The sequence below is a fragment of the Adiantum capillus-veneris genome, chromosome 16, assembly GCF_014529385.1.
Source record: "Adiantum capillus-veneris isolate H3 chromosome 16, ASM1452938v2, whole genome shotgun sequence".
NCBI lineage: Eukaryota > Viridiplantae > Streptophyta > Polypodiopsida > Polypodiales > Pteridaceae > Adiantum > Adiantum capillus-veneris.
In genome coordinates this window covers 95,182,736-95,208,779 of record NC_140946.1, presented here as the reverse complement: position 1 = coordinate 95,208,779, position 26,044 = coordinate 95,182,736, and the positions used below count along the sequence as shown (strand labels likewise).

The following is a 26,044-nucleotide window of genomic DNA, read 5'->3' as shown; positions in this document are numbered from 1 at the left end:
ACCTCTTCCCTTGTGGGCTTTCTCCCATTGCCACAATGGCAACTCGTTAAGCTTCCTCCCCTCCAATTCCGCCCATAACTTCCGCAAAAACCTCCCATTCTTCCTTCAATTTGGACCCAAAGAAGTCTGTGACCCAGCAACTTAGCATCCAAAATGCTAAAGTCAGCAAGAGGTCTCCATAAGGCCTTTTGATCTTTCGTATGAGCACCACATTCAACATACATATCAACCAAAATATCACTAGTTTTAAATTAAGTGCATTGTCTTGACTTTTCATTTCATGGTCCTCGTGAAGCAACATGATAACGGTTGCATCCAAAGTCTCAAAATATTTTAATTGTTGCATGCCAAAATCTTCACCTCCCCACTTCTTAATGACCCCATGGCATTCCATTAGGAGGTCAAATGCTTTGGCCATACCCAAAGAGTGTCTATTGCATTATACAAGACAGAGTTGCTGATAAAATTGAAACATGAGCTCAACCATGAGGGGTCAATAAAGATTCCTACTAAAACAAGCAACATGTAACATCGTGTGTTATGGCATACTCATCTCCATCCAATCACTCATTGGCTCTAGAGACCTCTTAACATTATGTCACGTGGACTCATAGAACCTTACCCAAGTTGTGCTTAGGATCCTTGTCCTCACACTACTCCCCCTTGGAGAAGAGTTTTTGTCTTTGAAAACAAAAGTGAAAAACCTTTTGTTAATCACACTAATGTACTCCAAAGTGGAATCTTCTTCAAGTTTGTCTTTCCACTTGACATAAAACTTTGTAAACATAGTAAAATACAATCTTCACAAATAGCCATGTAGATTAAGGAAATGTAAAAAGAAAATCAAAATGCTCGTAACATAAATACTTCTTAAGTGGGATGCTCTTATAATTAAAATGTGTATTGCTACTCTACAACCACAATGTTGTCGTACTTTCTTATCTTTAGACAACATTGACCATGTAATTGTCTAAAAAGAGAGTGCTTTAATAATCTTCATAGAACGAGAGTGATTGGCACCTAGGACCCATCGTGACACGTGTACAAAAATGATGCCAATGTCATAGTCCATGAGAACCATACTCTAAACATGTGGAATATGTCTCATCTAATAGTCATCCATGTTAATTTTCTTTTCACAAGTTCTTAAACCCACTTTGTCCATCCCTGTGATAGATGACAAGCGCCATAAATTGAATCTCTACCCTTGTAGCAATAGGATCTTGATAATAGAATCTTGTTTTCAAGGTGAAGCAAAAAGTGGCAACCGTTGTTGGTGTTCTATTATTTTGGCAAGGCGTTAACTCATTTGGTCACGAGGGGTGCACAGCATTTTCTTCCATGCTTAAAAGTCAGCCGCTTATGGCGTATAGGGTTGGCCAAAGTGAGTACAAAATTTGCTTCGTGTGCCACTCTGTCTCGTAGGTGGCGAGCATTTGCTCTTTTGGCGGGTGGGACGAAGATCAGCAGCTTCTTCAGCAGAGAAAGAGACTCCGAGACTCTGGAAGCGTTCCAAGCTGAGCAGCTCACAGGTCTGATTCCTCTATGTACTAATTGTCTAGCAAAACGAGTACACACACGCGCCCAGCGCCCCCCCCCCCCCCCCCCCCCCAAAAAAAAAAAAAAAAAAAAAAACACACACACACACACACACACACGCGCGCGCGCGTGCATGGACACGCAACCTCCTGCTTAGGCTTTGCTAAAGGGTATTCTACATTTATGGACCTGTGTTTTGACAAGCTTACCTCAGTAGGTCTCTGACAGATTTTGCTGCCTTTTTGAGCATGTGGCGAACCTTTCTGCAGTTGGTTTACTGCCTTTTTCTAGCTCTCAATTTCTCTATCAGTGTTTATCTTCTTCAGATTTTGACAATGTTCTCTCGAGGTATTTTTTGGCGGGTTTTTTGGTTAGTCACTAATTTTTTTTTTTGTGAGGGTTTTGCCATTGCGAGTCGGAGATGACAATAAGATCCAGCTTGCACACAATAAAAGACCAAGTCTGCTTCACATGTTCTGGACATGTTTTATATGGTGGCTCGCTTCTTCCCTCTCGTACATTTGCATTGCAGACACTGACTGCCTTGCTTTTTGACTCAAAAAACCTGCTCCGTAAGTTGGTAGTTGTTACACCTGCTGATCCTTATGTCTTTTGATTGGGCTTGTTTCCCTCAGAATCAAGTTTTCAGCTCCCTTCTTTTCCCCCTTGATGTCAATAGAGTGATATTTGAGGTCGTGATTAAGGATTACCTCACATTTCTTGGTATACAATGTGCAAGCCATGCTTCTCTTCACGTTCCACAGATTGTTTTATGCTCATTCAATTCTTTGTGCAAAATTGGTCGTGTTCATTGTTAACAGCTCATAAAGGACTGTGCTCTTTCTTTGCAGCTTACATACCGGGCATTTAGTGTAAAGAGGACCTTCAGTAGCAGGGCTTCAAACTATTTCAGTGATAGTTGCAAGAATCAACCCAAAATTTTCACTATCATTGCAATAGTACGATACATTGGTTGTTGGGAAGGGCATTATCTGTGAAATGGTGAGCATCAGAAAATGGCGCCATCTAGGTGTGCAAGGTAATTTATTGAGAGAGAGAGAGAGAGAGAGAGAGAGAGAGAGAGAGAGAGAGAGAGGAAGAAGAAGAAGAAGAAGAGTATTAGCCAATCTACCACACTTGGGTGATAGAAAGGTTATACCATTTTCCTCTTTTTATTAGCGCGCACACTCACCCAGGAAGGAGAGTATTTTAACGTTGTAAGAAAGTATTCACAGAGAGAGAGAGAGAGAGAGAGAGAGAGAGAGAGAGAGAGAGAGAGAGAGAGAGAGAGAGATCTAATACAATGTCTGTGTGCAAAATAAAATAAAGTAAAATGAAAAACTAAACTCATCATCATCATTATCAATGCCTGAGGATGCCCGACATTGGGCGTTGTCCAAGAAAGTATTACATCGGTCGTTGAAGAGCATCGTCAATGTTTGCCTCTGTAAATAGTCGTACCGGGCATCTCCCATGTTGTGCTCGAATAGTCATGATCCTCTGATGGAGCCTCTGTCGACGTCATGGTTGGCGTCATAGACGTGGGTGTCTAGCTTTCGTGAGCTCTATGGCTCAATGGCTCTGCCAAATAAGATACCTTTGGTATAGGTGGGCTCTAAAGTCTGTTGTGATGCTTGCTCATCTAACTGCCGAGTCCCTGCTCTAAAGAAGTCAGTGATCTCCCTTTGTGAATGTCTCCCACTGCCTGATCTCCTCAAGATACTCTCCTTGTGTTTGCACAGCTTAAGCAAAAACAACTCTTATCCGGATATCTCATGACTCTAGCCAAGGGTCCAAAGCCCTCTCTGAAAGCGGCCTCGTATTTCATTGTATTCCGGACAATGACAAATGTGATGTAACTCTGTCTTTGGCTCTATAGACTATGGGTGGCCAGCCCGGAGACATACTAACTGTACATGTATGCCCTAGACCTGTGAAGCAGCAGAGTGGTGTAAATCTAACACCCCCTCTCAGCACCTGATGCTGAACAAACCGCATGAAGCCGAAGATGTGAGGCAAATGATGACAATTTCTACTGCAATGTCCACTGAAGGACAATACTCCGCCGAACTCCGCGAGTGTAGCAGCAGTCTGGGGTGTCCCGATCGCTAAGAAATCTCCATGGTAAAGTGCTGTCTTGAGCATTGTAGCAAACTGTTGTACTCCGTCGATACAAGGTGAAGATATTGCCTGAAGGTCCCGAACTGAGTGTGGAAACAACTTCTTGTCGTGAAAAGAGTGCCAATACGCGTGCAAGTGTCCTGCCCAATAGGATCTATGGTGTTTGTAGTCAAACCGTTTGGAGAAAATGGAGAAGCCCAAGAATCGTCATGAGAATGATCGGAAGCCTGTCAATGCATGAACCTGCAACCCAGTGTGGCCAGGTGGCTAAGCTGTGTAAAACTCCAGGAAGGCCAGATGTAGCAATCTGCACCGTAAGCGTCCTCCGAAACAAGGGAAGCCAGACTAAAGAGTCTGCACTGTAGAAGCAACCGTAAGCTGCAGCAGTCATCGGGAGACCGCACGGATCACCACCGTATGGTGTCCTGTCAGTAGGTAGGGTAATCCAAGATGAGGGGACAACCGGACTCAACAGTCTGCACTGTGAAGGGCTTCTGAGAAGAGGTGTGGCCAGACCAAGCTGTCTGCACCGTAATCATCCTGTATGAAGAAGGGAAGCCAGACTTAGCAGTCTGCTATGTGAAGATCTTCTGAGAAGAGGAAAGGACTGACCAATCTGTCTGTGCCGTCTTGCTTGTGTCTCATGTCTCCAATCCTCCGGTGTCAACCAAAACAGAATCCACGCCAACGCCACCAAACCGCATCTAGGTGTGGCTCTCAATGTAAATGAGCTGGGAGCAAGCCTAATTTTTGAAGGCTTCGACGCCCTTCGGAAGCACTTTTATCCTTCAGTGAAGGGCAAAAATTTACCCTGCAAAAGAAGGATAGAATATTGAAAAATCTTTGAGTAGCCCTTCTAATTTTTGCCTAAATATAGCTTAATGAAGGATAGGTAAAAAGTTATCCTTCAAATGGATGATTACGGTCACCATTCAAAAATGAGCCTTGGCTGGGAGTGGCTTGCCGTAAGGTTACCGAGGGTGAGTGTTAGCAACTCTGAAGGTAACAATCCAAATGATCAGGAGTGTAGAAGAGCAATTGCACTACCATCCAAGCCAAGCTCCGGGTGACTTTGGATGTAGTCGCGTAATATTGCCTGATCACTTGCATCTCACGGGTAAACTCTCCAAGAGAGTCCAAAGCACTGAAGTCCCACTCCAGTTTGTAGATCCAAGCAATGAACGTGTCCAAGAAGAGATCCAAGATCCTCTCCCTGAGTCCATGTAGATGCTCTTGTGTAAGCAAATGATCTGACGTGTCCAGGTCAAGTGGTAAGTGTCTGTCCACCCAAGATGGTGGTGTCCTCTCTAGGAATGTCGGAATCCCATATGCCATGAGCATGGCCATATCTCGTGTGAACTCCTCTGATGAGTGCATAGGTGTGTCCATAGCAAACCACAAGTCACCACCCCCCTTTGGAGTGTGCAACCGCCGAATGATGGCTGGAATGAATGGATCTCCCCAGGATCGTACGCCTGTAGTTGATCAAGCCGATGTCGAAGCTACCATGTACTGCAGCAGTCACTGAGAGACCGCACGAACCACCACCAGATGGTGTCCTGGCAGGAGGTAACTTCATCCTCTGGAAAAAACACAAGCCTGTTTCTGCTGTCCACCCAAAAAACGCAACTGCGAGGTGATCAAAACGCTGCTGTCCAACGATTTTCAGCGTGCTTGTACGCTCCTGGTAGGGTCCGGAGCGGTGCAGTGGTCTAGGGAGGGCGGGGAATCAATATCACAACCCCTGGTGGGCTGAAAACAGAGAAAACAGCAGGGGTTAATGGTTGAAATCTGCTGATATGAAGAGGAAGAGGACTGGCAAGGCAGAGGAGGCTAAGCCGGTGTGGCAAGGGAAGATCGGAATGGGCATATCCTAGCGCTCCCCCTCTTTGTGCTCAACACCTGACCAATCCCATATCATTGACATCCAATTCTCTCAATATTTCCTCTGAGTCGCTGCCCCCTAGGTCTCCCTTCAAAAGATTGGTGCCCTTGTGGGTGTGGGAATCCACTCTGGGCAGGATCTGCCATGTCATCACCCGCCTGTGGGCGTCGTCAACGGCAAAGGCCACCAAAACTATCGTCAGACGTCGCGACTCACCACAGCCGCCCCCACGCGTGCGCAGAGAACGTCGGCGGCTCTTGACGCCATAGCCAAGAGAGCTCCCGTGTCACGTGCACATCTAACCTATGTGTACGTGGACAAGCTACTTCATGACATGGATTCAGTTCAGTCAAGTCAGTCTAGAATAGGAAGTGATCTGGCACTTTTGTGAGTCTGTTCGCAGACCTTGCATGTCCAGACACTTAGATTAGATGCATATCCTCTGGTTGCACACAGCATGATCATCAGCATTACCATCAGAATCCATTAGGAGCATTTTCCAATGCACAAAACCTATTTTCCCTATTTTTGGCATTTTTCACTTATTAATTTAAGTGACTTTTGTTGGGAACTGTGTAGGGCAAGATGACTAAGTTAATATATAAGGAAACCCTAGCACTAGCATTTCTGGCAGGAGGAAGGAGAACAACGGGCACCCAGTGCAGCAGGCCCTCTGGAGCACCCTCTCAAGCAAGAACCACCCCCATAGACCTGGCGTTTTTCAGCACCCTAGTCCAGCGTTTGTGAAGTCTGCAGGTCAGCATTTCCAGCCTTGAAGACTCGGCAATTTCAGCATGAACCATCAGCGTTTTCCCTTAGACATCAGTCAGCGATTTCAGCCCCTTGGACAGCGTTTTTACAGACATTATAACAGCATTTTTCAGCATTACACCACAGCGATTTCAGCCCCTGCATGGTAGCGTTTTCAAAGACAGCATGGCGGCGTTTTTGTAGACAGCAAGACAGCGACTTCAGTCTCGCAGGAGATCAGCGTTTTCCAAGCAACCTCAGCCCAGCGTTTTTGTGTACTGCAGATCCCCTGGCGATTGCAGATTCAGCCTCAATATTCAGCCCTCAAGAAGTCCAGCGATTTGCCTTGTTGCAGTCCCTTGCCGCATCATCAACATCGCGAAGTACCCTATATCTCCGACGTCTTTGCATAGCCTTAGCAGATCAGCCCGTCATCGTCAACAGTTGTAGATTCCCAAAGCATTTCAAAGCATTCAGTTTTCAGCCCTAGTTTCGTCATCGTCGGCACCACCGTCGGCCTCGACATAGCATCACTTAGATTTGCATCAGCATCTTGTACCACATGGTGCAATCAATAGCATAGACCTCTCTCGCCATCGAGAGAGGGGCCCTTGGAGGAGGGTTTGACAATGTTCTGGTGTCGTATTCTTCTCTCTCTATCTCTCAGTCTCAGCACCTTCATTCACAGTGTTTATCCACTTTGTTTGTGTCCATTGCACTCTCTCACTAAGCCTTCCGTAAGAAAAAGGAATTCTTGAGCACAGTACGGAGCACTCATCTTGAGCAAAGTTCAACATTCACTTCCGCTGCACCTTACATCCCCTCTCTCTCTCTCGTGTTGTCCAAGGAGTGTGTCCGTCCCAAGCCTTATAGCCCGCATCTGGCCCTGCTCATAGTGCATATGGGACCATTGTTGGCCAAGTGACAGCCGCCCATGGACTAGCCCTCAAGATCCTCAAACTCCCCCCAAAAAATTCTAAAAAAAAGTCAACTTTTTCCCCCAGCTTGCATTGCCTGCCATTGATTGCTCGCAAAGCCGATTGCCGAGCCGTAAATTCACACCTGTAGACCCGATTCCTTGCTTCAATCCGTGCCGATCCCGACCCATTCCGATCTTTGCATGGCCTCAAAGCGAGCGCCCCAACTTGGCCAAAAAAACATCAGATCACCTACGGTCGCCATGGTCGTCGAAACTCAACTGGCCATATCTCATCGTCCAGGCACCCGATTGACAAGCTATCACTTCTTGCTAACGTCACACATTGCATACCACATCCTAGAATCCCGTCGAGCTTCAAAAATCACTAGATGGCTCTTTCTCCAAAGCAATCAAAGTTGCCAAGAACTGGTCCCCTTGAAAACTTCAAAGCTTCGTAACTTGGCATCCAGGACTCAGTTTGCCGATCTGAAAAGACAGACAGGCCATAATCCAAGCACTTCGCATCTATCCACTGAAACCGGCTTTGACCACTCGTCTCCATCTGCCTTGTCCGTCTCAGAGTTGCAATGCCTTTGTCTTTGGACAGCCATAACTTGTAAACTATAGCCCCATTTGAGGAGCTATTTGGACCAGCTTCTAGAGCATCTCGAACACTTCATTCCAGAGCACAATTCCAACACTTCAAACACTTGGATCTACAATCCGCATTGGCCCTTTATGGGACCCCTTTGGCCTAAGAAACCACATCAAGCATACATTTCAACTGCACCTTGCTTGCCTAGGCCTCATGTACCTGCTTCATCTCTGACCCTTGCACTTACCAACATCTCCAGCTTTGCATAGCAACCCTTTGTGTACAGACAAGCTTTGCTTGTATCAGCATTGTCCACCCCCCTGTTGAACATAAAACAAGCTTTGCTTGTAACATCATTGTCCACCCCCTTGTTGAACATTTATGTTCAACCAAAAAGAGCTTTATTGAACTTGAACCCTACAAGACTATGCTAGCACTTAAAGACGTTGAGAAAAGCACGACCATATATACAATATATACAAAACTGCATGTCCATTACACCCAATCCTGTCTAGGTGGGGTGCCCAACCCCCCTAGTTATAATTTGGTTCACATCCGATACCAAACTCCTGTCGAAGTACAACTTAAGTTGCAACCCGTTCACCTGGCTTCTAAGTAGCTTACCATTTGTCCGCACCAACTGATAGGTTCTGTTTGGGAAAGCTTTTTGCACCTTGTACGAACCTGTCCACTTCTTGAAATTTTTTCTGGCAGGTGAAGTCCAAATAACTCTAATACTTCATGACCAAATCTCCTTCTTCTATCTTCTTGTCTGGCAAACTCTGGTTGAATTTTGCAATCCACTTCTGTCACGATTGTGACGTATTCTTTGTCTTTGTATTACCTTTTTCGCTTGATTCTTTTGCAAATACAAAGATGCACCAGATCCGAGACCTCGATTCTCCAAAGGATTCGTCTCTTCGCCCAAGAGTTGGACCTTCGCGGCGAATAGCCATGCCTCTTCAGCGAATGGCTGCACCTTTACGCCGAAGGGTCACGACTCTACAGCAGAGGGACACGACTATTGGCCTAGAGTCATCTCTCTTGACCTATGGTCATGTCTTTTCATCATGTCTCTTCAGTTTCTATATAAGAACACCCTTGTAACACATTTCAATCAATCAACACACATTCAGTCTCTTGAGTCTTTGTCTCGATTCTCTAGTTCTAGTTCAGTTTCAGTTTTTATCCAAGTTCAGTTATGAAGAAACACGCATAGTAAGAGTGTTCTTCATAGTGGTATCAGAGCATGCAATTTTTCTCCCTACGGTATGAGGTAATATTGGTATCTGTTTATTACTTACTACTACTAACCATATTATAGCATTGATGTATGAGACAACAGGCTGCCACTACTTCCTCAAGTGCTCCCCCCATTCTTCTCCCTTGCTCGCACTCTTCTCTCAATCGTTGGGTTAAGAAGAAGAATCGTAGAGCTGAATCGTTGGGTTGAATCACCAAACCCCTTCTAGCGGTAGTGTCCCGTGTGTGCCCGCATCTTTTCACATGGCACCTCTTCACAAGGATCGCAACCCTTCAAGTGTGCAACGACATCTCTTCACCAGCATCGCATCCTTTCCACAGGAGCGCACCTCTTTCTCCAAGCGTTTGACTCTTGAGCGTGCGTGAGTTGATCGTTGGTTGCGCTCATTAATTTTTTGTTGGAGGTTTTACGTTAAACAATAGCAGCGCAAGGCCTTTTTAATTTACCCCCTTTTGATGACTCCAAGTGATTGGCCAGCCCCCCATTAAAAATCCCATGTGAAAACACCCCCTTGGTAATACTTAGCAGCGTATGATCAGCCAACGTTTAAACAAAACTTGAGCATTGGCTTCTACCTTACGTAACATAAAATAAAAATGCCAGCTAGTGAGCGATTCCAGATTTTTCACCTTGGTCTCTCTCCCTCTCCCTCTCCCTCTCCCTCACCCTCACCCTCACCCTCACCCTCACCCTCTGGCGCTGGCTCTGTGTGTACCCCATGGCCGACGAAGTTTTTAGTGTGCCCATCCCTTTCCGCTCGTACATAGATGTAGTTCCGGTGCAGATTTTGCCAACAAATTATACAGGAGGTGATCGTTATTCCAGATACTTCCCATCCCCGAAGTAACCCTGCTCTTGTACCTGTTCGAGTTCCCTTTGAGGCGTAACCATGTTGACTTCTCAGGATGGAGAAGGTCAATTAGATGATGCCTCCACTCTTATTAAGGAGCAGATAGCGACACTTTCCACAAGCCTCGCCTCAATCAACACTCGCCTAGAGCATATGCAAACGCAAAACACTTTACGAAATCGTCCTACAACTTCTCGGACGACTAATGTTGCTTCTCAACCACCTTCTTCTGAAGCTTCAGTGCAGGAACAAAACGAACGAGATCCAACTGATGAGGTAGACAATCGCGAACTTCAATTGCTTTATAAAATTTTTAATGCTGCATAGAAGAAAAAACTGAATGTTAAACTGCCTGAGCTTTATAATGGTGGCCGCGACAAGCGCGTACTGGGCAAATGGCTATTCAAAATGGAGGTCTACTTGTCCATTTAATAGAGCGTAAAAAAGTTGCACTTGCAAGTTCTCTGCTCAAGGACACATCATTTCTTTGGTGGCAACGACGGGTTGCTGATGGTAAACACACACCTTCTTGGGATAAATTCCGGCGCGCTATTCGCAAGGCGTTCGAACCTACGAATGCGGATTTTTCATGCCCGGTCCTCTCTTTGCCGCCTGAGCCAGACTGGCTCTTTGACCGTGTATATCACAAAGTTTCAGAGACTAACTCTGGAGATAGAGAATCGCAGCCCCTCTGATAAACTACACAGTTACATTGACGGGCTGGAACCAACCCTGAAGGACGATGTGCACAAATACAACCCTACCACCTTGGATGCTGCAATTGCCTATGTGGAGAGTCTTGGCGATAATCGGCGCCCTACAAGGAACTTTTTTCCTAGTGATAGATCTTCAAAAAGCGTCCGCTTTTCACAGCGCGATCGCAGAGAAAGCTATAGCCAAAGTCAGCGGCAACAATCTCAATTCAGACAGCAAGCCACAACACCTTATTCAACTTCAAGGTTCTATTCTCAAGATCGACAATCTCAAAGCAGATTTTCTTCAAATGCTCCACTTGATCGCGGTAAAGGACGTGATTTTTCTCAAGATCGGCGTTCTAATACTCAGCAAGGCTCTTCGTCAAATACCTCTTCGACTTCAAGAAGGATGGATTATGTACAATTTGTGGTGGTGACCAAATCTGTCTAATTTGAAAATAAATTTCAACACGGAAACATGATCAAATTCCGAGCAACGAGCTTTTGCTAAAGATAAAGGAAAATCTGTGGTCAATACAATTTGTGTCTCAGAGGATACGACTATTCTTATGAAGCATGCTCAGTGTGGTTCTTCAGTTTTGGAGCCTTTTTCAAAGCAAGTTTTGAGCCTTCTTGGAACTCTTAATGGTTGTTCCATCAATGTTTTGGTGGATAGCGGATGCTCTGATAACTTCGTCAGCACTCAGATAGTTTGACCATAGTTACAGGGAGTGGCCATTTTCAGGTCCCCGTTCCCCGTTCCGATCCCAATTTTCCGTTCCGGATCCCCGTTTCGTGTTTCAAACGTGAGTATCTAAAACAGGGAATGACATTTCATGCATGTTGCCGTTCCTCGTTCCCTGTTTCGATCTCCCGTTCCGGGTAACTATGAGTTCGATAGCTTGGTTTACAAACTCAGAAGACATCTCATTTATACGATGTGGAGTCAGCAGATGGATCAATTTTAACTTGTGATAAGACAGTTCGACAGTTGCAGTTCGATATTCAAAATTATGCAGATCAATTGGAATTTGAAGTCATGCCTTTATCTTACTATGACATGATTCTTGGTCAGCATTGGCTATTCCAATATGATCCGGCAATTAGCTTTCGAGGACATACTATCAATTTGTTCAAAAATGGACGTGAACTGATTTTACACGAGCTTTATCATGCGGAACAAGTGATTCAAGCCTCACGTGTACAAGTCAAATAGTATGATACAGTGAAGTAAGAAGTGAATATGATTTCCGATGGGGATGCAAAAATTATTATTGACGAATTTTTGAATTCATTAACTTCTCTTGAATTAATTGAGGAAGACAGATGATTTCAAGCAAGAAGTTTTTCCAAGTGATACTTCGTTACGAGACAAAGATAAGGACATAGGTGCAGATTCTGAGTCAGAAGATGATTATGCTTTCGTTGATTCCTTGCTGGGTGATGATATGCCAATTGCAAGTCATAAAGTGGCAGTTTCTGAAGACGATTCTGAAGAATTTTGGGATTCATTATTGGAAGATGATTACAGTCTCAATCCAAAACCCTCTCTAGTGATTTGTAAAGAAGAAGTTACCCTCTCTGAAGAATGTCTTGAGAAGATTTGCCCTTCACAAAATATTTCACAGTTATTGGAAGATTTTGAACCAGAAGCCTTACATCACGTGAAGGATTTTGAAGATCAATCTCTCGTTGAAGTCAACCTGATTATGCCAGATTCCTTAAAAAGGTATTTGAACGATGCAATGACATGGGATTTAGCAGTCAAAGCAAAAAGGTTTCGCAAGAAGCAAAGGTTCAAGACCAAGGTTCCAGATAACTCAAAGACTGAAGATTTTCGGAGATTCAATGCTTTTCTAGAGTTCTATCAACATTAGAAGTCATTTCTTTGACACAGGCTCTCATTTTAAATGGGAGGGAATGTCATTGATTGTGACGTATTCTTTGTCTTTGTATTACCTTCTTTGCTTGATTCTTTTGCAGATACAAAGATGCACTAGATCCGAGACCCTGATGCTCCAAAGGATGCATCTCTTCGTTCAAGAGTCGCACCTGTTCGGCGAATAGCCATACCTCTTCAGTGAATGGTTGCACCTTTACGCCGAAGGGTCACGACTCAACAACAGAGGGACATGACTATTGGCCCAGAGTTATGTCTCTTGACCTATGGTCATGTCTTTTCATCGTGTCTCTTCAGTTTCTATATAAGAACACCCTTGTAACACATTTCAATCAATCAACAATCAATCAACACACGTTCAGTCTCTTGAGTCTTTATCTCGATTCTCTAGTTCTAGTTCAGTTTCAGTTTTTATCTAAGTTCAGTTATGAATAAACACACATAGTAAGAGTGTTCTTCATAGCTTCTCCTGCTACTTCGTGTAGTAGTCCGCTGTTGTTTCTCTATCCATCCACAAGGTCTCAAGGTTGGTAATCCGATCTTGTAATGTTGTGTGGCATCGATTTGCCATGCTCTCTTAAAGCACCTAAATGTGTGTGCATTGGTAACTCCGCTTCTTTTCCATACACCAACTGAAACAGAGTGAAGTTAATGGCTACTTTGTATGAGGTCTTGTACGCCCATAAGCATTTTTCGAGATTCGCTTCCCATTTTGCTTCCTGCTTATAAACATATTTAGTTAGCATCTTTATAATTTGTCCATTTGCACTGAGGATGGTATGGCGACAAAAACCGGTGCTGGATGCCCAGTTTCTCCATTAAAGCTTTCATCAGTTTGCTTTTAAAGCCCTGTGCCCTATAAAAAAACGAGTACCCATGGTACCCCAAAACGATAGCAAAGGTTATCAAAGACAAATTGAGCCACCGCAGTAGCATTTACCTCTTTCACAGCCTTCGCCTCTACCCACCTGGTAAGGTAGTCGATGGCTACCACAATGTACTTCCCGATCGATGACTTCGGGAGTGGACCAATGGCGTACAGGCCCCATTTTTCAAAAGCATTTTGGGCCAAGATAGCCGCTTGTGATTCCGCTATCAACCTTCTTTCTCCCATTGTCTGACATTCATGGCAGGTTTCACACCAATAGTGCACATCTCACACTATTGAAGGCATCCAAAAACCAGCTCGCAAAATTCAAAACAAAACTTGGTCTTTACCTTGATGTCCACTTTCTTCATGTGTCACGTGCACATCTAACCCTATGTGTACGTGGACAAGCTACTTCATGACAAGGGTTCAATCCAGTTCAGTCAGCCTAGCTTAGAAAGTGTTCTGGCACTTTTGTGAGTCTGTTCGCAGACCGTGCATGCCCAGACACTTAGAATAGATGCATATCCTCTGGTTGCACACAACATGATCATCAGATTTCCATTAGAACCCACCAGGAGCATTTTTACAGTGCATAGATCTATTTTCCCTATTTAGCCAATTTTCACTTATTATTTTTAAGTGACTTTTGTTGGGAAACTGGGTAGGCCAACACTGGCAAGCAGGTATATAAGAAACCCTAGCGCTAGCACTTTTTGGCAGAAGAGGCAGCAGGGACCAGACATCCGGCAGTGCACCTTCTCAGCAAGACTCCCCGGCATGATCATCTAGTGTCTTCAGCCAAAGAACAAGCCATCGTTTTCAGCTTTGCAGATCAGCCCAGCGTTTGGCATTTGCAGCAACTTGGCGATTGCAGGACACAGTAGATCACTAGTGTTTTTGCAGCAGGTCAGAAATCAGCCCTAGCGTTTTTGCATTTGCAGAACATCCTAGCGTTTTGCAGAATTGCGGCGATAGATTCAGCCATAGCCTCAGCGTTTTCAGTTTTCAGCATAGACACTGTAGAATAGCCCCCAAACCTCGCAGATCTCACCTTCCCGCAGCAGCAGATCCTCGCCGCACGGCCAGATCCATCGAAGTTTGCAGATTCAGCCCGGAAAACGCAGATTTCAGCATCTGCGTTTTCAGCACGTCGTCGTCCCATCGCCGTCATCGCCGTCTTCACCGACATAGAGTCAGAATTCAGCAGATAAAGATTTGCAGATTTCAGCCATTAGCGTTTTCAGATTTCAGCCCGTCTCGTCGTCGTCCTCATCGTCGTCGACATCGTCGATAAGTCCATTGCATTGTAGATATTTGTGCAATCAATAGTAGACCGCTCTCGCCATAGAGAGTGGGGCCTTCAGAGGAGAGTTTGACAACTTGTATGGTGTCGTATTCTTCTCTCTCTATACTTTCATGCACAGTGTTTACCCACTTTGTTTGTGATCATTTACACTCTCTCACTAAAGGAACGGAAGGCTCTCCCTTCTGTAAGTAAAAGGAATCCTTGAGCACAGTCCGGAGCACTCATCTTGAGCAAAGTTCAACATTCACATCCATTGCACCTTACATCATGGCATTGCCGCAACACCATCCCGACCTCCTATTTATACAACACTCTTCGCAACACTTCATCTCGTCCATAAACCATCAGGTCCTCTCCTATCGAGGTAAACTTACGAGCTTTCTGCACCACTGTTGTAACTTGGACAAGTTTTCTGGACACTGACCTGTGCTTAGAAAGTTTTCAATCTCCTTCAAGGTTTCCTGACTTGCATAAGTGGCTGGTGCTACATATATACCTGTGACCTGCACTTGCACCTTGTTGCTTGCAAGCTGATCTGCCTCTTGATTCTGTTCCCTCTCGATGTGCTTGAACTGAACTTCTTTAAAAAACTTCAACAATTTTTTAGCATCATAAAAACAATGCTTCAAAGAGTTCCTTTTTACTTGCCATTGACCTAGCAGCTGCTTAATGACCAACAAATCATCACCTTTTCAATGTGGATATACTGAACTCCATGCACTGCTTCAAATGCAAAGTGAGGTGTTTTGCCTCGTTGTTGGTGTGGACATTCTCCAAATCATAGGCCATCGAAAAAACCACAGTGCCGTGTGGATCTTGTATCACGACACCTCCACCAGCTTTTTGTATCACCCTCTTGTAAGCACCATCAAACCAGAAGTTAAAGGCCCCTACCAAGTCTGGCTCTTCCTTGGCTACATCTCATATCACCCTTGGATAGATTGGTAACTCATCCTCCTTGTTGACCAAATTGTCTGCTAAATGAGACCGACTCGCATGGTTGACCTTGAATTTAAACTCGAACTCCTGTAACTCTATCACCCACTTCATAATCCGCTTCCCTGGCTTTAGATGCAACACCACCTCAGGCAATAGATTGTTAGCCGTCAACACATAAAATTTACGAACAATGAGATACACGGTGTGAGCGGGATGAAAACACACACAGCGCCTCTATAACGACCCGACACACACTCTTGGGAAGATACACACACACACTATGGGGCACCACTCGGCTTAGACAACACACCTGGCCGAGACAGGGAACACACCTCTGGAGTGAGAGGAGAGAGACTATCCACTTGCCCACTCCACACAGAGACACACACACACACACACACACACACAAAAACTCAGCTCAAAAGAGGAGAACTTCTGATGTTTAGATACAAATGAGCTTGGGCCAACACCAATGGGGCAAACAGCTCACATAATATGGGTAAAAGATACCAGATACAATCACAAATTGGAGAAGAAGCTTCACTCACCGGAGAAGATTACACAGAAAAACAGCAGGAAAAGAGTGAGGAATTTGGCAAAATGGATAGCGCCATCGCGTCCGGAACGGCCCAAAACCCCAGTCTACAATGTCAAAGTGCTCAAATCCGACATCGGATGAGCAGTTTACGGCCAAAACAGGCTCCAAAATGAGCAAAAACACACCTGCGGCTGTTCCTCCTCTCTTCTCCACGTTTTTTCTGGTCTTCTCTCTGTTTTTTCAGTTCCCACACTTAGCTTTATTACTTGGGCACCCTTGGCCTTTTAGATGACCTCAAACGGACCTCGAACAGGCCAAAAACTGACCTCGCAGTGCATAGTTGTCACCTTTTTGCATCATTCGCACACCTGGCACTCAGCTTTTTTCCAATAATGCATCTCGCCACCACGTGAAGTGGCCCCAAAAAGTGTTCCTAATGATGACCTTTTTGCATAACTCTCACAAGAAAACACCCACGTTGTGTCCGTCCTCATCCGCGTGCAAATATTGACCTGGTTCGCCCTCCTGACGCCACTAGATGCCATCTGACGCACCTGCTGACCTCATGTCGTCGGCCCGCGGATAGCTTCCTCGAGAATTTTTACGCGCTATAAACTCCTCATTATTGTAGAAAAAACATACTGGTACTGGTGATAGTGAAAATCGATGCACTATGTACACACTGTCCTACGTGTACACATGTGGGCCCCACATAACCACCTGGCTAAGGAAAATGGGCAATCCTTTATTTGATGCACCATGCATGTATATGTAGATATGCGCAATCCCTTGCTCCAAAAAACTCCTGACATAATTTGCCCATCCCCTAGCCTGCTAGATCATTCATGATCAGCAGCAGCAAAGAGAGATATGAGACTCGCCGCATCACAGGTCTCCTCATCCTTCACCAACAGTTCTTGCTCCACCGACAACTCATCTTGCTCCACCATCATCAATCTAGCATGATACAATTTAAGACGCAATCCATTTACCCTTGACTTATGTAGAACACCATCCAGGTTAGCCAGCTGATATGTGCCATTTGGAAAACACTCTACTACCTTGAAAGGGCCTTCCCACTTAATTTGAAACTTCTTTTGGAAGGTGTTGTCCAGCTTACTGTTGTAGCGCAAAACCAAGTCATGTTTCTTGATACCCTTACTTTTGACCTTTTCATTTATCTTTGTCAAAGCCTTATCCTGCATCTGCCCATAATGCTCCAATGCGCTCATCCTATCCAACTGGACCTCTTGTAACTGCAAGAGCCTCTCTTTGAATGCATCACTAGGCGGCCCAAGCAACTTCTCTAACATCTTGACCGCAGGCAACTCTACCTCCACAGGCAATAGTGCTTCCTTTCCATATACCAAATGAAATGGAGTAAACCCTGTACCTGTCTTCACCGAAGTACGGTAAGCCCATAATGCACTAGGCAATTCCAAATCCCAATTCTTTCTGCGGTCTTTAAGAGCAATCTTCAATTGAAAATAGCCTGAAAAACCATCACACACACTGTACCTCTCATAACCTGCCACTGAATCCAAGATCTGATCGATGAATGGAAGAGGATATGGGTTCTTCTTAGTGGCTGCGTTTAAGGGTTTAAAATCTACACAAATTCTCCACTTCCCATCCTTCTTTGGACTGACTACTACTGGACTTACCCATTCTGTGGTCTCCACAGGGACTATGAACCCTGCCTTCAACAACTTGTCCACCTCTTCTCGCAAGGCTTCCATTTGCTCTTGACCCATCCTTCTTAGCCTTTGCCGCACTGGCTTAGCACCTTCTTTCAGCTCTATATGCATCTCTTCACCCTTGAACCCTCTGATCTCTTCATATGAAGTAATGAACAAATCAGGAAAACTAGCCAGCATATGCAAAAATAAATATATCCTTCTCCATAGCTGAGAGGTCTCCACTAATCATTTGCGTCATTAATTCCTGCTTCTTTGACAACTCAACCTTGGTTTGCATCAGCCCTTCAATCACTTCATAAGGCCCTTCACTTTCATCTTCAACCTCATTCGCAAATGCAACTAAACCAATCTCCTGGATTTCTTTGTCCATCAAAAGAAATGCAACATCAGCATCCTCATCATTGCTGGTAGTGCTATCACTGTCCTCATCTGTCACCGTGGAAGAGTCTTCATCACTAGACTCATCCTCATCTTCATAAAGCTCCTCTAATCGTTTCCTTGTGTCCATATTATAAAGCTTCTTGGTACCTGTCTTCCCATAGAGGCTAATCGTACCATGTCGCCAATCTTGAACAGCTCCCACTGCACGTAACCATGGTCTGCCTAGTATAATAGGATATGCTCCCAACCCTGCCGGCATCACATGAAAATCAACCACTGTCTTTGCATCATATGCCTCCACTTCTAAGCTCTTTACAACACCCAAGCATTTTACTTTTTGATGGTTTGCCAATCTGATCCGAAAACCTGACACCCCAGCCACTGTGAGACCCATCTTCTCAACGCATGAGTGTGTTATGACGCATATTTGGGCTCCACCATCCACATAACCTTGTCCCAAATTTTTTCTTTTATGCCACACATCTACTATTGGACAAATGTCTGGTAGCTCATCCATTGCCAACACCTTTACTGAACCTCTCTCTGGCTCTTTCTCCATTGGGTTAACCATCCTCTTCCACTGTCGCTTTAGCTTAGGCACCATCTCTATAAGCTGCCCAAAAGTAACATCTGCCTTCCTGCTCGTCAGATCCTCCCTCAAGTCATAGCTTAATTGTCCATCCCCTAGTGGAAAATCTGAAACATGAAACTTTCGACGAGCTCTCCTTTTCCTCTTGGCCTTGACATCCTCGCCTTCATGGCTCTTTCCTTTCTTCTTACTAGGACCTGGGGCACTTCTTCCTTCCTTTTCCTCTGTGGTCCTCTTCCCAATAGGCATCACTAATGTATCCTCTAGCTTTGATGCCTTCTCCAAGGTGACTACACTTAGCACTTTTGTCTTTCCCTTTTCCTCTTGGGTCAGTCCACTGGTTCCTTCGTCTCCCTTAATTTCGATGCCATAATCATTTGACCTAGTTAGCACCTGTCTTGGCAATGGATACATGCTTCCCCCCATCCTTGGTGGCTTATCACATTGCGGGCTGATGTGACCCAACTCTCCACAATTATAACATGTGAGCGTCTGCCTCCAAAACCTACCATTGCTTTGTCCAACACCATTCCTAGGCCTTTCTTCACCTCCTGGCTGATTTGCAAACCTTCCTCGACCTTGATTATTTCCCACTTGACCTAGCATGTTTAGGCTGAGATTCTTCATCAAATCTACCATTTGCCTCATGTCTTGCCTTAGCCCATCATCTTGCACTGCTGTAGTGACCACTGCTGGCATAACCTGAGTAGTAACAGGAACTACTGGTTCATGATGAACCCCTGACATGCGCCCTTGTAAAGACTCTATAGGCTGAAATTCAGACCTCATGGGCAAAGACTCCACCCCTAACTGGCTCATTTTCCTCAGCTTCCACTCTTTGTTCCTTGCTACCTCTAGTGCATCTTCATATGTCCTAGGCTTCTTTAGCTCCACTCTCCAACGTATATTCTCCCAAAGACCAGCTAAGAACCTGTCCTTCTTCATCATGTCAGGCGGGGGTACTTGTGGTGCTAAGGCTTTGCACATTCGCTCCCATGCCAATGAAAACTTACGTATGTACGCATCTACTGGCTCACCTTCCTTTTGCACCAAAGCCTGTACTTCTTGCCACACCTTGTCAGGATCTTCTATCTTCACAAACTCCACTTCCAACCCATGTCGTAGATTGTCCCAACTCAACCTTATAGGTGGATCATCCACACGCAACTCCTCTTCAAATGCTTTAGACCAAACTCGTGCATCACTCTTCAAACAAATTTGGAGAAGGCGTAACATTTGCGTAGGGTCATGAATCTGGTTGCTAATGTAGGCAACCTCCATCTTTTCCAAAAATTCTTCCACATCTTCATCACTTCTTCCATGAAACTCCGGATAAGAGAAAGCCATGGCTACCCAAATTATGATGCTTTGAGAATCCCTTCGAACACACGTGCAAGAACCCAAAACTTTTCACTACCAAATCCCTAGAAACTTCAATGGAGCTCAGCTTTAGATAAAGACAAACACATGCACATCAAATGAGTTTTCATAGTTGATCATTGGAATTACAATAGGCAAAGGACATTCCAGGATCTCTCTCAATCTTCTTGGCCCAAACATAAAGACTATGCGCTGCTGGAAAAAGATCTTCCTGGACACATGAACATTAATCTGAATTCTTTGAGTTAAATGAAAAGGAGTGAACTGAGGGCCATTTTGATCATCCATTAAAGCCAACCATGAAGCTCCCAAGAAAGCACACCTGACTTATCCTCTGATTTTTGCCCAAATTTCAGCAGCATAACAGCATAAATGGCTCAAAATACCAAAAAACCACCCATCATAACTTGGGAAAATTTCGACAGAGTTTCCCCAGAAGTAGAGCAGTAGGAACCCAAAATATAGACTGTCTATGTATGCATAAACTGTCAACAATAGAACCCGAGCATCAAATAGGACTCACTAGTACATAGCCTATGGCGAGGTCACGAAAAGGGTGCTCCAGCTACCTGTATCACCGAAAGGATCTCCACATTTGAGAATCCCCCAGCTTAATAAAAACCTCACGCTATCGACCCTCACACGAAGGCTAATGCAAATCGCGTATAGTCAAGTCTCAGAAATGACTATCTTCCAGACCAAGTCTCAGAAATGGCTGGGACTGCCAAATATAACCAAGTATGGCTCCACAAATGCGTACAATGGCAGTTTCCACAAGTAACGTACAATCCAGCAGACAATGCGCTCAAATAGGTGCCAAGTGATGCATTCCCACAACAACTGCAAGTGACATCACTGCTAGTATATCACTGTACTCCAGCTACCTATACCTGTGTGAATCACTTGTACCTGTACCTGTCTCTGTCCCTGTAACCTGTAACCTGTAATCTGCAACCTGTAACCTGTAATCTGCAACCTGCAACCGGTAATCCCGAAGCTCGAAGCTCGAAGCAGAAGGTACTCGAAGAAGATGCTCCGTGGGGGCGCCAAAAGAATGTGAGCGGGATGAAAACACACACAGCGCCTCTATAACGACCCGACACACACTCTTGGGAAGATACACACACACACTATGGGGCACCACTCGGCTTAGACAACACACCTGGCCGAGACAGGGAACACACCTCTGGAGTGAGAGGAGAGAGACTATCCACTTGCCCACTCCACACAGAGACACACACACACACACACACACAAAAACTCAGCTCAAAAGAGGAGAACTTCTGATGTTTAGATACAAATGAGCTTGGGCCAACACCAATGGGGCAAACAGCTCACATAATATGGGTAAAAGATATCAGATACAATCACAAATTGGAGAAGAAGCTTCACTCACCGGAGAAGATTACACAGAAAAACAGCAGGAAAAGAGTGAGGAATTTGGCAAAATGGACAGCGCCATCGCGTCCGGAACGGCCCAAAACCCCAGTCTACAATGTCAAAGTGCTCAAATCCGACATCGGATGAGCAGTTTACGGCCAAAACAGGCTCCAAAATGAGCAAAAACACACCTGCGGCTGTTCCTCCTCTCTTCTCCACGTTTTTTCTGGTCTTCTCTCTGTTTTTTCAGTTCCCACACTTAGCTTTATTACTTGGGCACCCTTGGCCTTTTAGATGACCTCAAACGGACCCCGAACAGGCCAAAAACTGACCTCGCAGTGCATAGTTGTCACCTTTTTGCATCATTCGCACACCTGGCACTCAGCTTTTTTCCAATAATGCATCTCGCCACCACGTGAAGTGGCCCCAAAAAGTGTTCCTAATGATGACCTTTTTGCATAACTCTCACAAGAAAACACCCACGTTGTGTCCGTCCTCATCCGCGTGCAAATATTGACCTGGTTCGCCCTCCTGACGCCACTAGATGCCATCTGACGCACCTGCTGACCTCATGTCGTCGGCCCGCGGATAGCTTCCTCGAGAATTTTTACGCGCTATAAACTCCTCATTATTGTAGAAAAAACATACTGGTACTGGTGATAGTGAAAATCGATGCACTATGTACACACTGTCCTACGTGTACACATGTGGGCCCCACATAACCACCTGGCTAAGGAAAATGGGCAATCCTTTATTTGATGCACCATGCATGTATATGTACATATGCGCAATCCCTTGCTCCAAAAAACTCCTGACAACGGTACACCTTAAATTTCCTGCAAGCAAAGACTAGAGCCATTACCCACCTTTGCTTCTGTATAGGTTGCTTACCTTGGATTGATTACCTTGCTCTTGAAATAAATCGGCTTGTAGCTTCTTTCCACTTTCTGCAACAACACCGCCCCAATGGCCACAATACCTACCGGCATAGCAATATAGAAGAAGTCCTCTTGGTCCGGTGGACACACTATAGGCAACTGACAAAGAATCCCTTGACCTGTCGAACATTTCATGAGCTTCATCATCCCATTGGAACCCATGCACCTGCTGAGCTCTCTTTTGGAGACGGTATACGTACTGGGACAACATCCAAAAGAACCTTGATGGATACTTCAACTTATGTACAGATGAAGCCAAACCTTGAGCACTAGAGGGAGGTTCCATGAGAATCAGAGCTTTAGCCTTTTTTGAATCCGCTTCGATCCCGTTTTGTGATACCACATGGCCCAATAGTGAAGCTCAAGGTTGCGCTAACTTGCATTTCTTCGGATTCAATTGACCTCCTTCTTCATCCAATCTTTGAAAACACAGCTGCAACTTCGACAAATGATCCGCTCTAGAGCTATAATAGCCAACGTCATCCATGAACACCCTGATAAACCTACCCAAGTAAGGACCAAACACCCTGTTCATCCAATCCTGAAAGGTAGCATAAGCATTAACCAACCCAAATGGCATCCTGCTGCTGTAAGCAAAGCATCCCCATGGGGAGATGAATGTGGTCTTCAATTGGTCATCAAGCGCAATCCCTATCTGAAAATACCCTTAAAAACGATCCATAATTGAATACCTTTCATGACCAGCTACCTGATTTAGTATCTTGTCTTGGAATGGCAGTGGGTAGTGGTTCCGTTTCGTGGCCGCATTCAAAGGTTTGTAGTCTACGCATACCCTCCACTTCTTGTTTTGTACCTCAGCAATACCCAACATCAGTAGCATCAAGTACCCATCGACATCTCATCATTTAGCATCATTGTATCAGCATTTGTGCGGAGTACTAGATCCGAGCTAAGTCCAAACACTTCCGCCCCACATGACACCATTAGTGAAGATAAGAATTCAGGTCAATTTTTGTGGACAATAGTGATGAGTCCACTTCAATGTTTTTGTGAAGTATTGTGTGGACAATGGCATGAGTGCAAGCTTGTGAAGACTTTATGTTTAGAGAATGGAGTTGTGAAACAAAAGAAAAGGACTGTTGTTGAGATGGTCCAGAGTATGCTTGAGCATCGGGGGCTCCCTAGGTCTTTGTGGGCATTGGGTTGTTTGGAATTGTTGTTGGCTTGCCGCTCTGCTCTCTATCTCATCGGGGGGTGGGGTGGTTATTTGTAGTGTGTCTAGACATGCTTCTATGGTTTTAGAGGATGGTTCTAACTTCTTGCATATGATAGTAGGATATAAAATTGTCTTGGGTTGTTGCGTTAAGATGAAGGTTTAGATGCTGACTTACTGCTCTTTTCAGAAAGGTACAAGATACTCAATCAACTCTCCAGAATTAATGAGCGCAAACGTGCGATGGAGCCTAAGTCGTTGGTTGAAGAGGTTTCTTATCACAGTCATGATTCAAATATCTCGGAGAGAGGATCTGAAAAAAATCAAGTAAGTGTTGAAACCCATTTTATTGCTAGGTTTTGCTGAAATAAATAATTCAATTTTTACTATCACAGTTCTTATTGAGTATACATTGGGGTATAACTATGATTGAATATGCATCATCTTGAGAGTTGGTCTTTTGCATACATGAGCCTCAGGTGCTACATCCATCTAAGCAGCATCATACAATAACTCTTGGCAATGATACTTCCAATCAGGTTTTGTAAATGTCGAGTTTTGATCTCTGTTAGGTGCTTGAAGTGGAACCTACTTCATCTTTTCCAGTATGTGACAACTTGCTCATTGACTCAAATAGCGCTCAAGGTACATTTTGTCTCGAGTACCTCAATATGTTTGAACTTGATCCACATTGATTTGGTGCACAAGGTTGCTAAAATTTACAAGTTTATGCCCATCTCATTGCTTGTTTTTCTTTCATTAATAAATTGTGTAAAACACAAGCTCATTGAGTATGGAATGAAATCGTAGACAGTTTAGCAAGTGCAATGTAGGGGAGGTAACGTACTGATGGCGGCTGGAAATGTTGACAGCTAGGTGAGCCAAGTTAGGTCATCAATAAAAATAACTTTGTTGATCGGGGCAGGATGCCCAATTTTGACCACCTTCATCATGTGAAACTGGGCCATTTATCTTCATTTAAACTGAGGTTGAGGTAAGTAACGAATAAGGCAGTTCAGATTAAGCATTGACGTGCACTTGTTTCTTCTGGCAGCTTCTAGTAGGCTGCCTTCGACTTTGTGTTGTCTTCATCTTATGGTTTCTAGACACACTGTGTGTTCTCATGGGTGTCTGTTTGCAATTTTAGACGCTTAGCTGTTTTGAAAATGAATTGGAGCAGGTAGTTTCGCCAATGCACTTGGTTAATCCACTTGCTTAGATTGAGAAATCTGGAAGTTCATGTCTGCTGGACTTCAATTCTTGAATGAGTTTGCAAATGCTGTTTGTTCCACCTCGATGTACTTGAGCTCAAATAGCATGTAGTTGATCTTGCCATTTGCACAGCCTGTATGTGCAACGTGTTTGATGCCGTTCATTTTTTGCTTCTGGTTTTTCCTTTTGTCAGCTTACCTGCAACATTAGACAACCTACTTTGGGTACTTGGATATGCCCCTCGTTTATCTAGCAGTATCTGAGCCCCTAAACGTGTCCTCCAAGTAATCTGCATCTAGTCTTGTCCATTACAATTGCAGATTTTCATCTCTAAGGTCTCATAGGCTGCACACCATGATGCAATTTTAAGGTCAGCAATGATCACTCTACCGGCTAGGTATATGTCATACTTTTCCTCTTTTCTTGGCTTGAGAACGTGGGACATATGCTTCTTTTTGTGTGCCACATGGGCCGAAGTCAAATCCTCATCCAAATATATCTTTTCTGCTTTCAGTGTCCTCCTGTGCATCAGAAAGGCCCTCTTCTTATCCATGTCTGGAAACTTTAGAATCAATACATGTCTTCGATCACTTGCTGCTGTTTCTCTAAAAGATGCACCTCCTCGGCACAACTTTTAGGCAGCACAAAAAGAGTTGCATTCAACCAGCCACCTGCCCCTGTGCCTTTTCGACCAGCGTGGTGGCTGCCGTCTCCCTCAGCCACCTAACAGCCTTACAAAGTTAAAAACGCTTGCCAATGCTTTGAGTGAGCACTAAAAGTTACGCTCTTTTTTTGTAAGTGGGCCATGCAAATTACTTGGCAATACTCGGGTTCAAGGGCCAAGTTTCTCAGCCAAATCAGCACCCCCATATGCCTTTGGCGTGACCCCGTTGATATACCTTGCAAAGAAATTGACCCCCTTGTTATACAGCACAAAAAAACAGCAGTCACCCCAGTAAATAAGCGATGCAGCAGTAGAATACGATTTCATCAGCCCAAACTGCCCCTCATCAGCTGATGGAAACCCTTCCGATGATGCAATATTTCAGTGCAATTACGCAGCTTGCGTAGCTTAAAGTCTCATAGTCATGCCAGCGTACATATTAAGCCATAAACCC

The 26,044-nt window shown here is 44.6% G+C and overlaps 1 protein-coding gene across 3 annotated transcripts in view; it reads left to right on the top strand.

Annotated features, from left to right (window-relative positions):
- The first annotated feature begins 1,315 nt into the window (after positions 1-1,315).
- LOC147439491 (uncharacterized) overlaps positions 1,316-26,044 on the top strand; it is a 54,582-nt gene continuing 29,853 nt past the window's right edge. Inside the window, exons 1-4 of one of the 3 annotated variants that reach the window (XM_086485324.1) lie at positions 1,316-1,532; positions 2,391-2,578; positions 23,905-24,041; positions 24,287-24,359. In XM_086485324.1, the coding sequence (XP_086341450.1) occupies positions 2,539-2,578; positions 23,905-24,041; positions 24,287-24,359 (250 nt within the window). In that variant the 5' untranslated portion in view covers positions 1,316-1,532; positions 2,391-2,538. Of the gene's footprint in view, positions 1,533-1,621; positions 1,888-2,390; positions 2,579-23,904; positions 24,042-24,286; positions 24,360-26,044 lie in introns of those variants that run through there. The other 2 variants (XM_086485326.1, XM_086485325.1) reach the window with 2 other exon arrangements.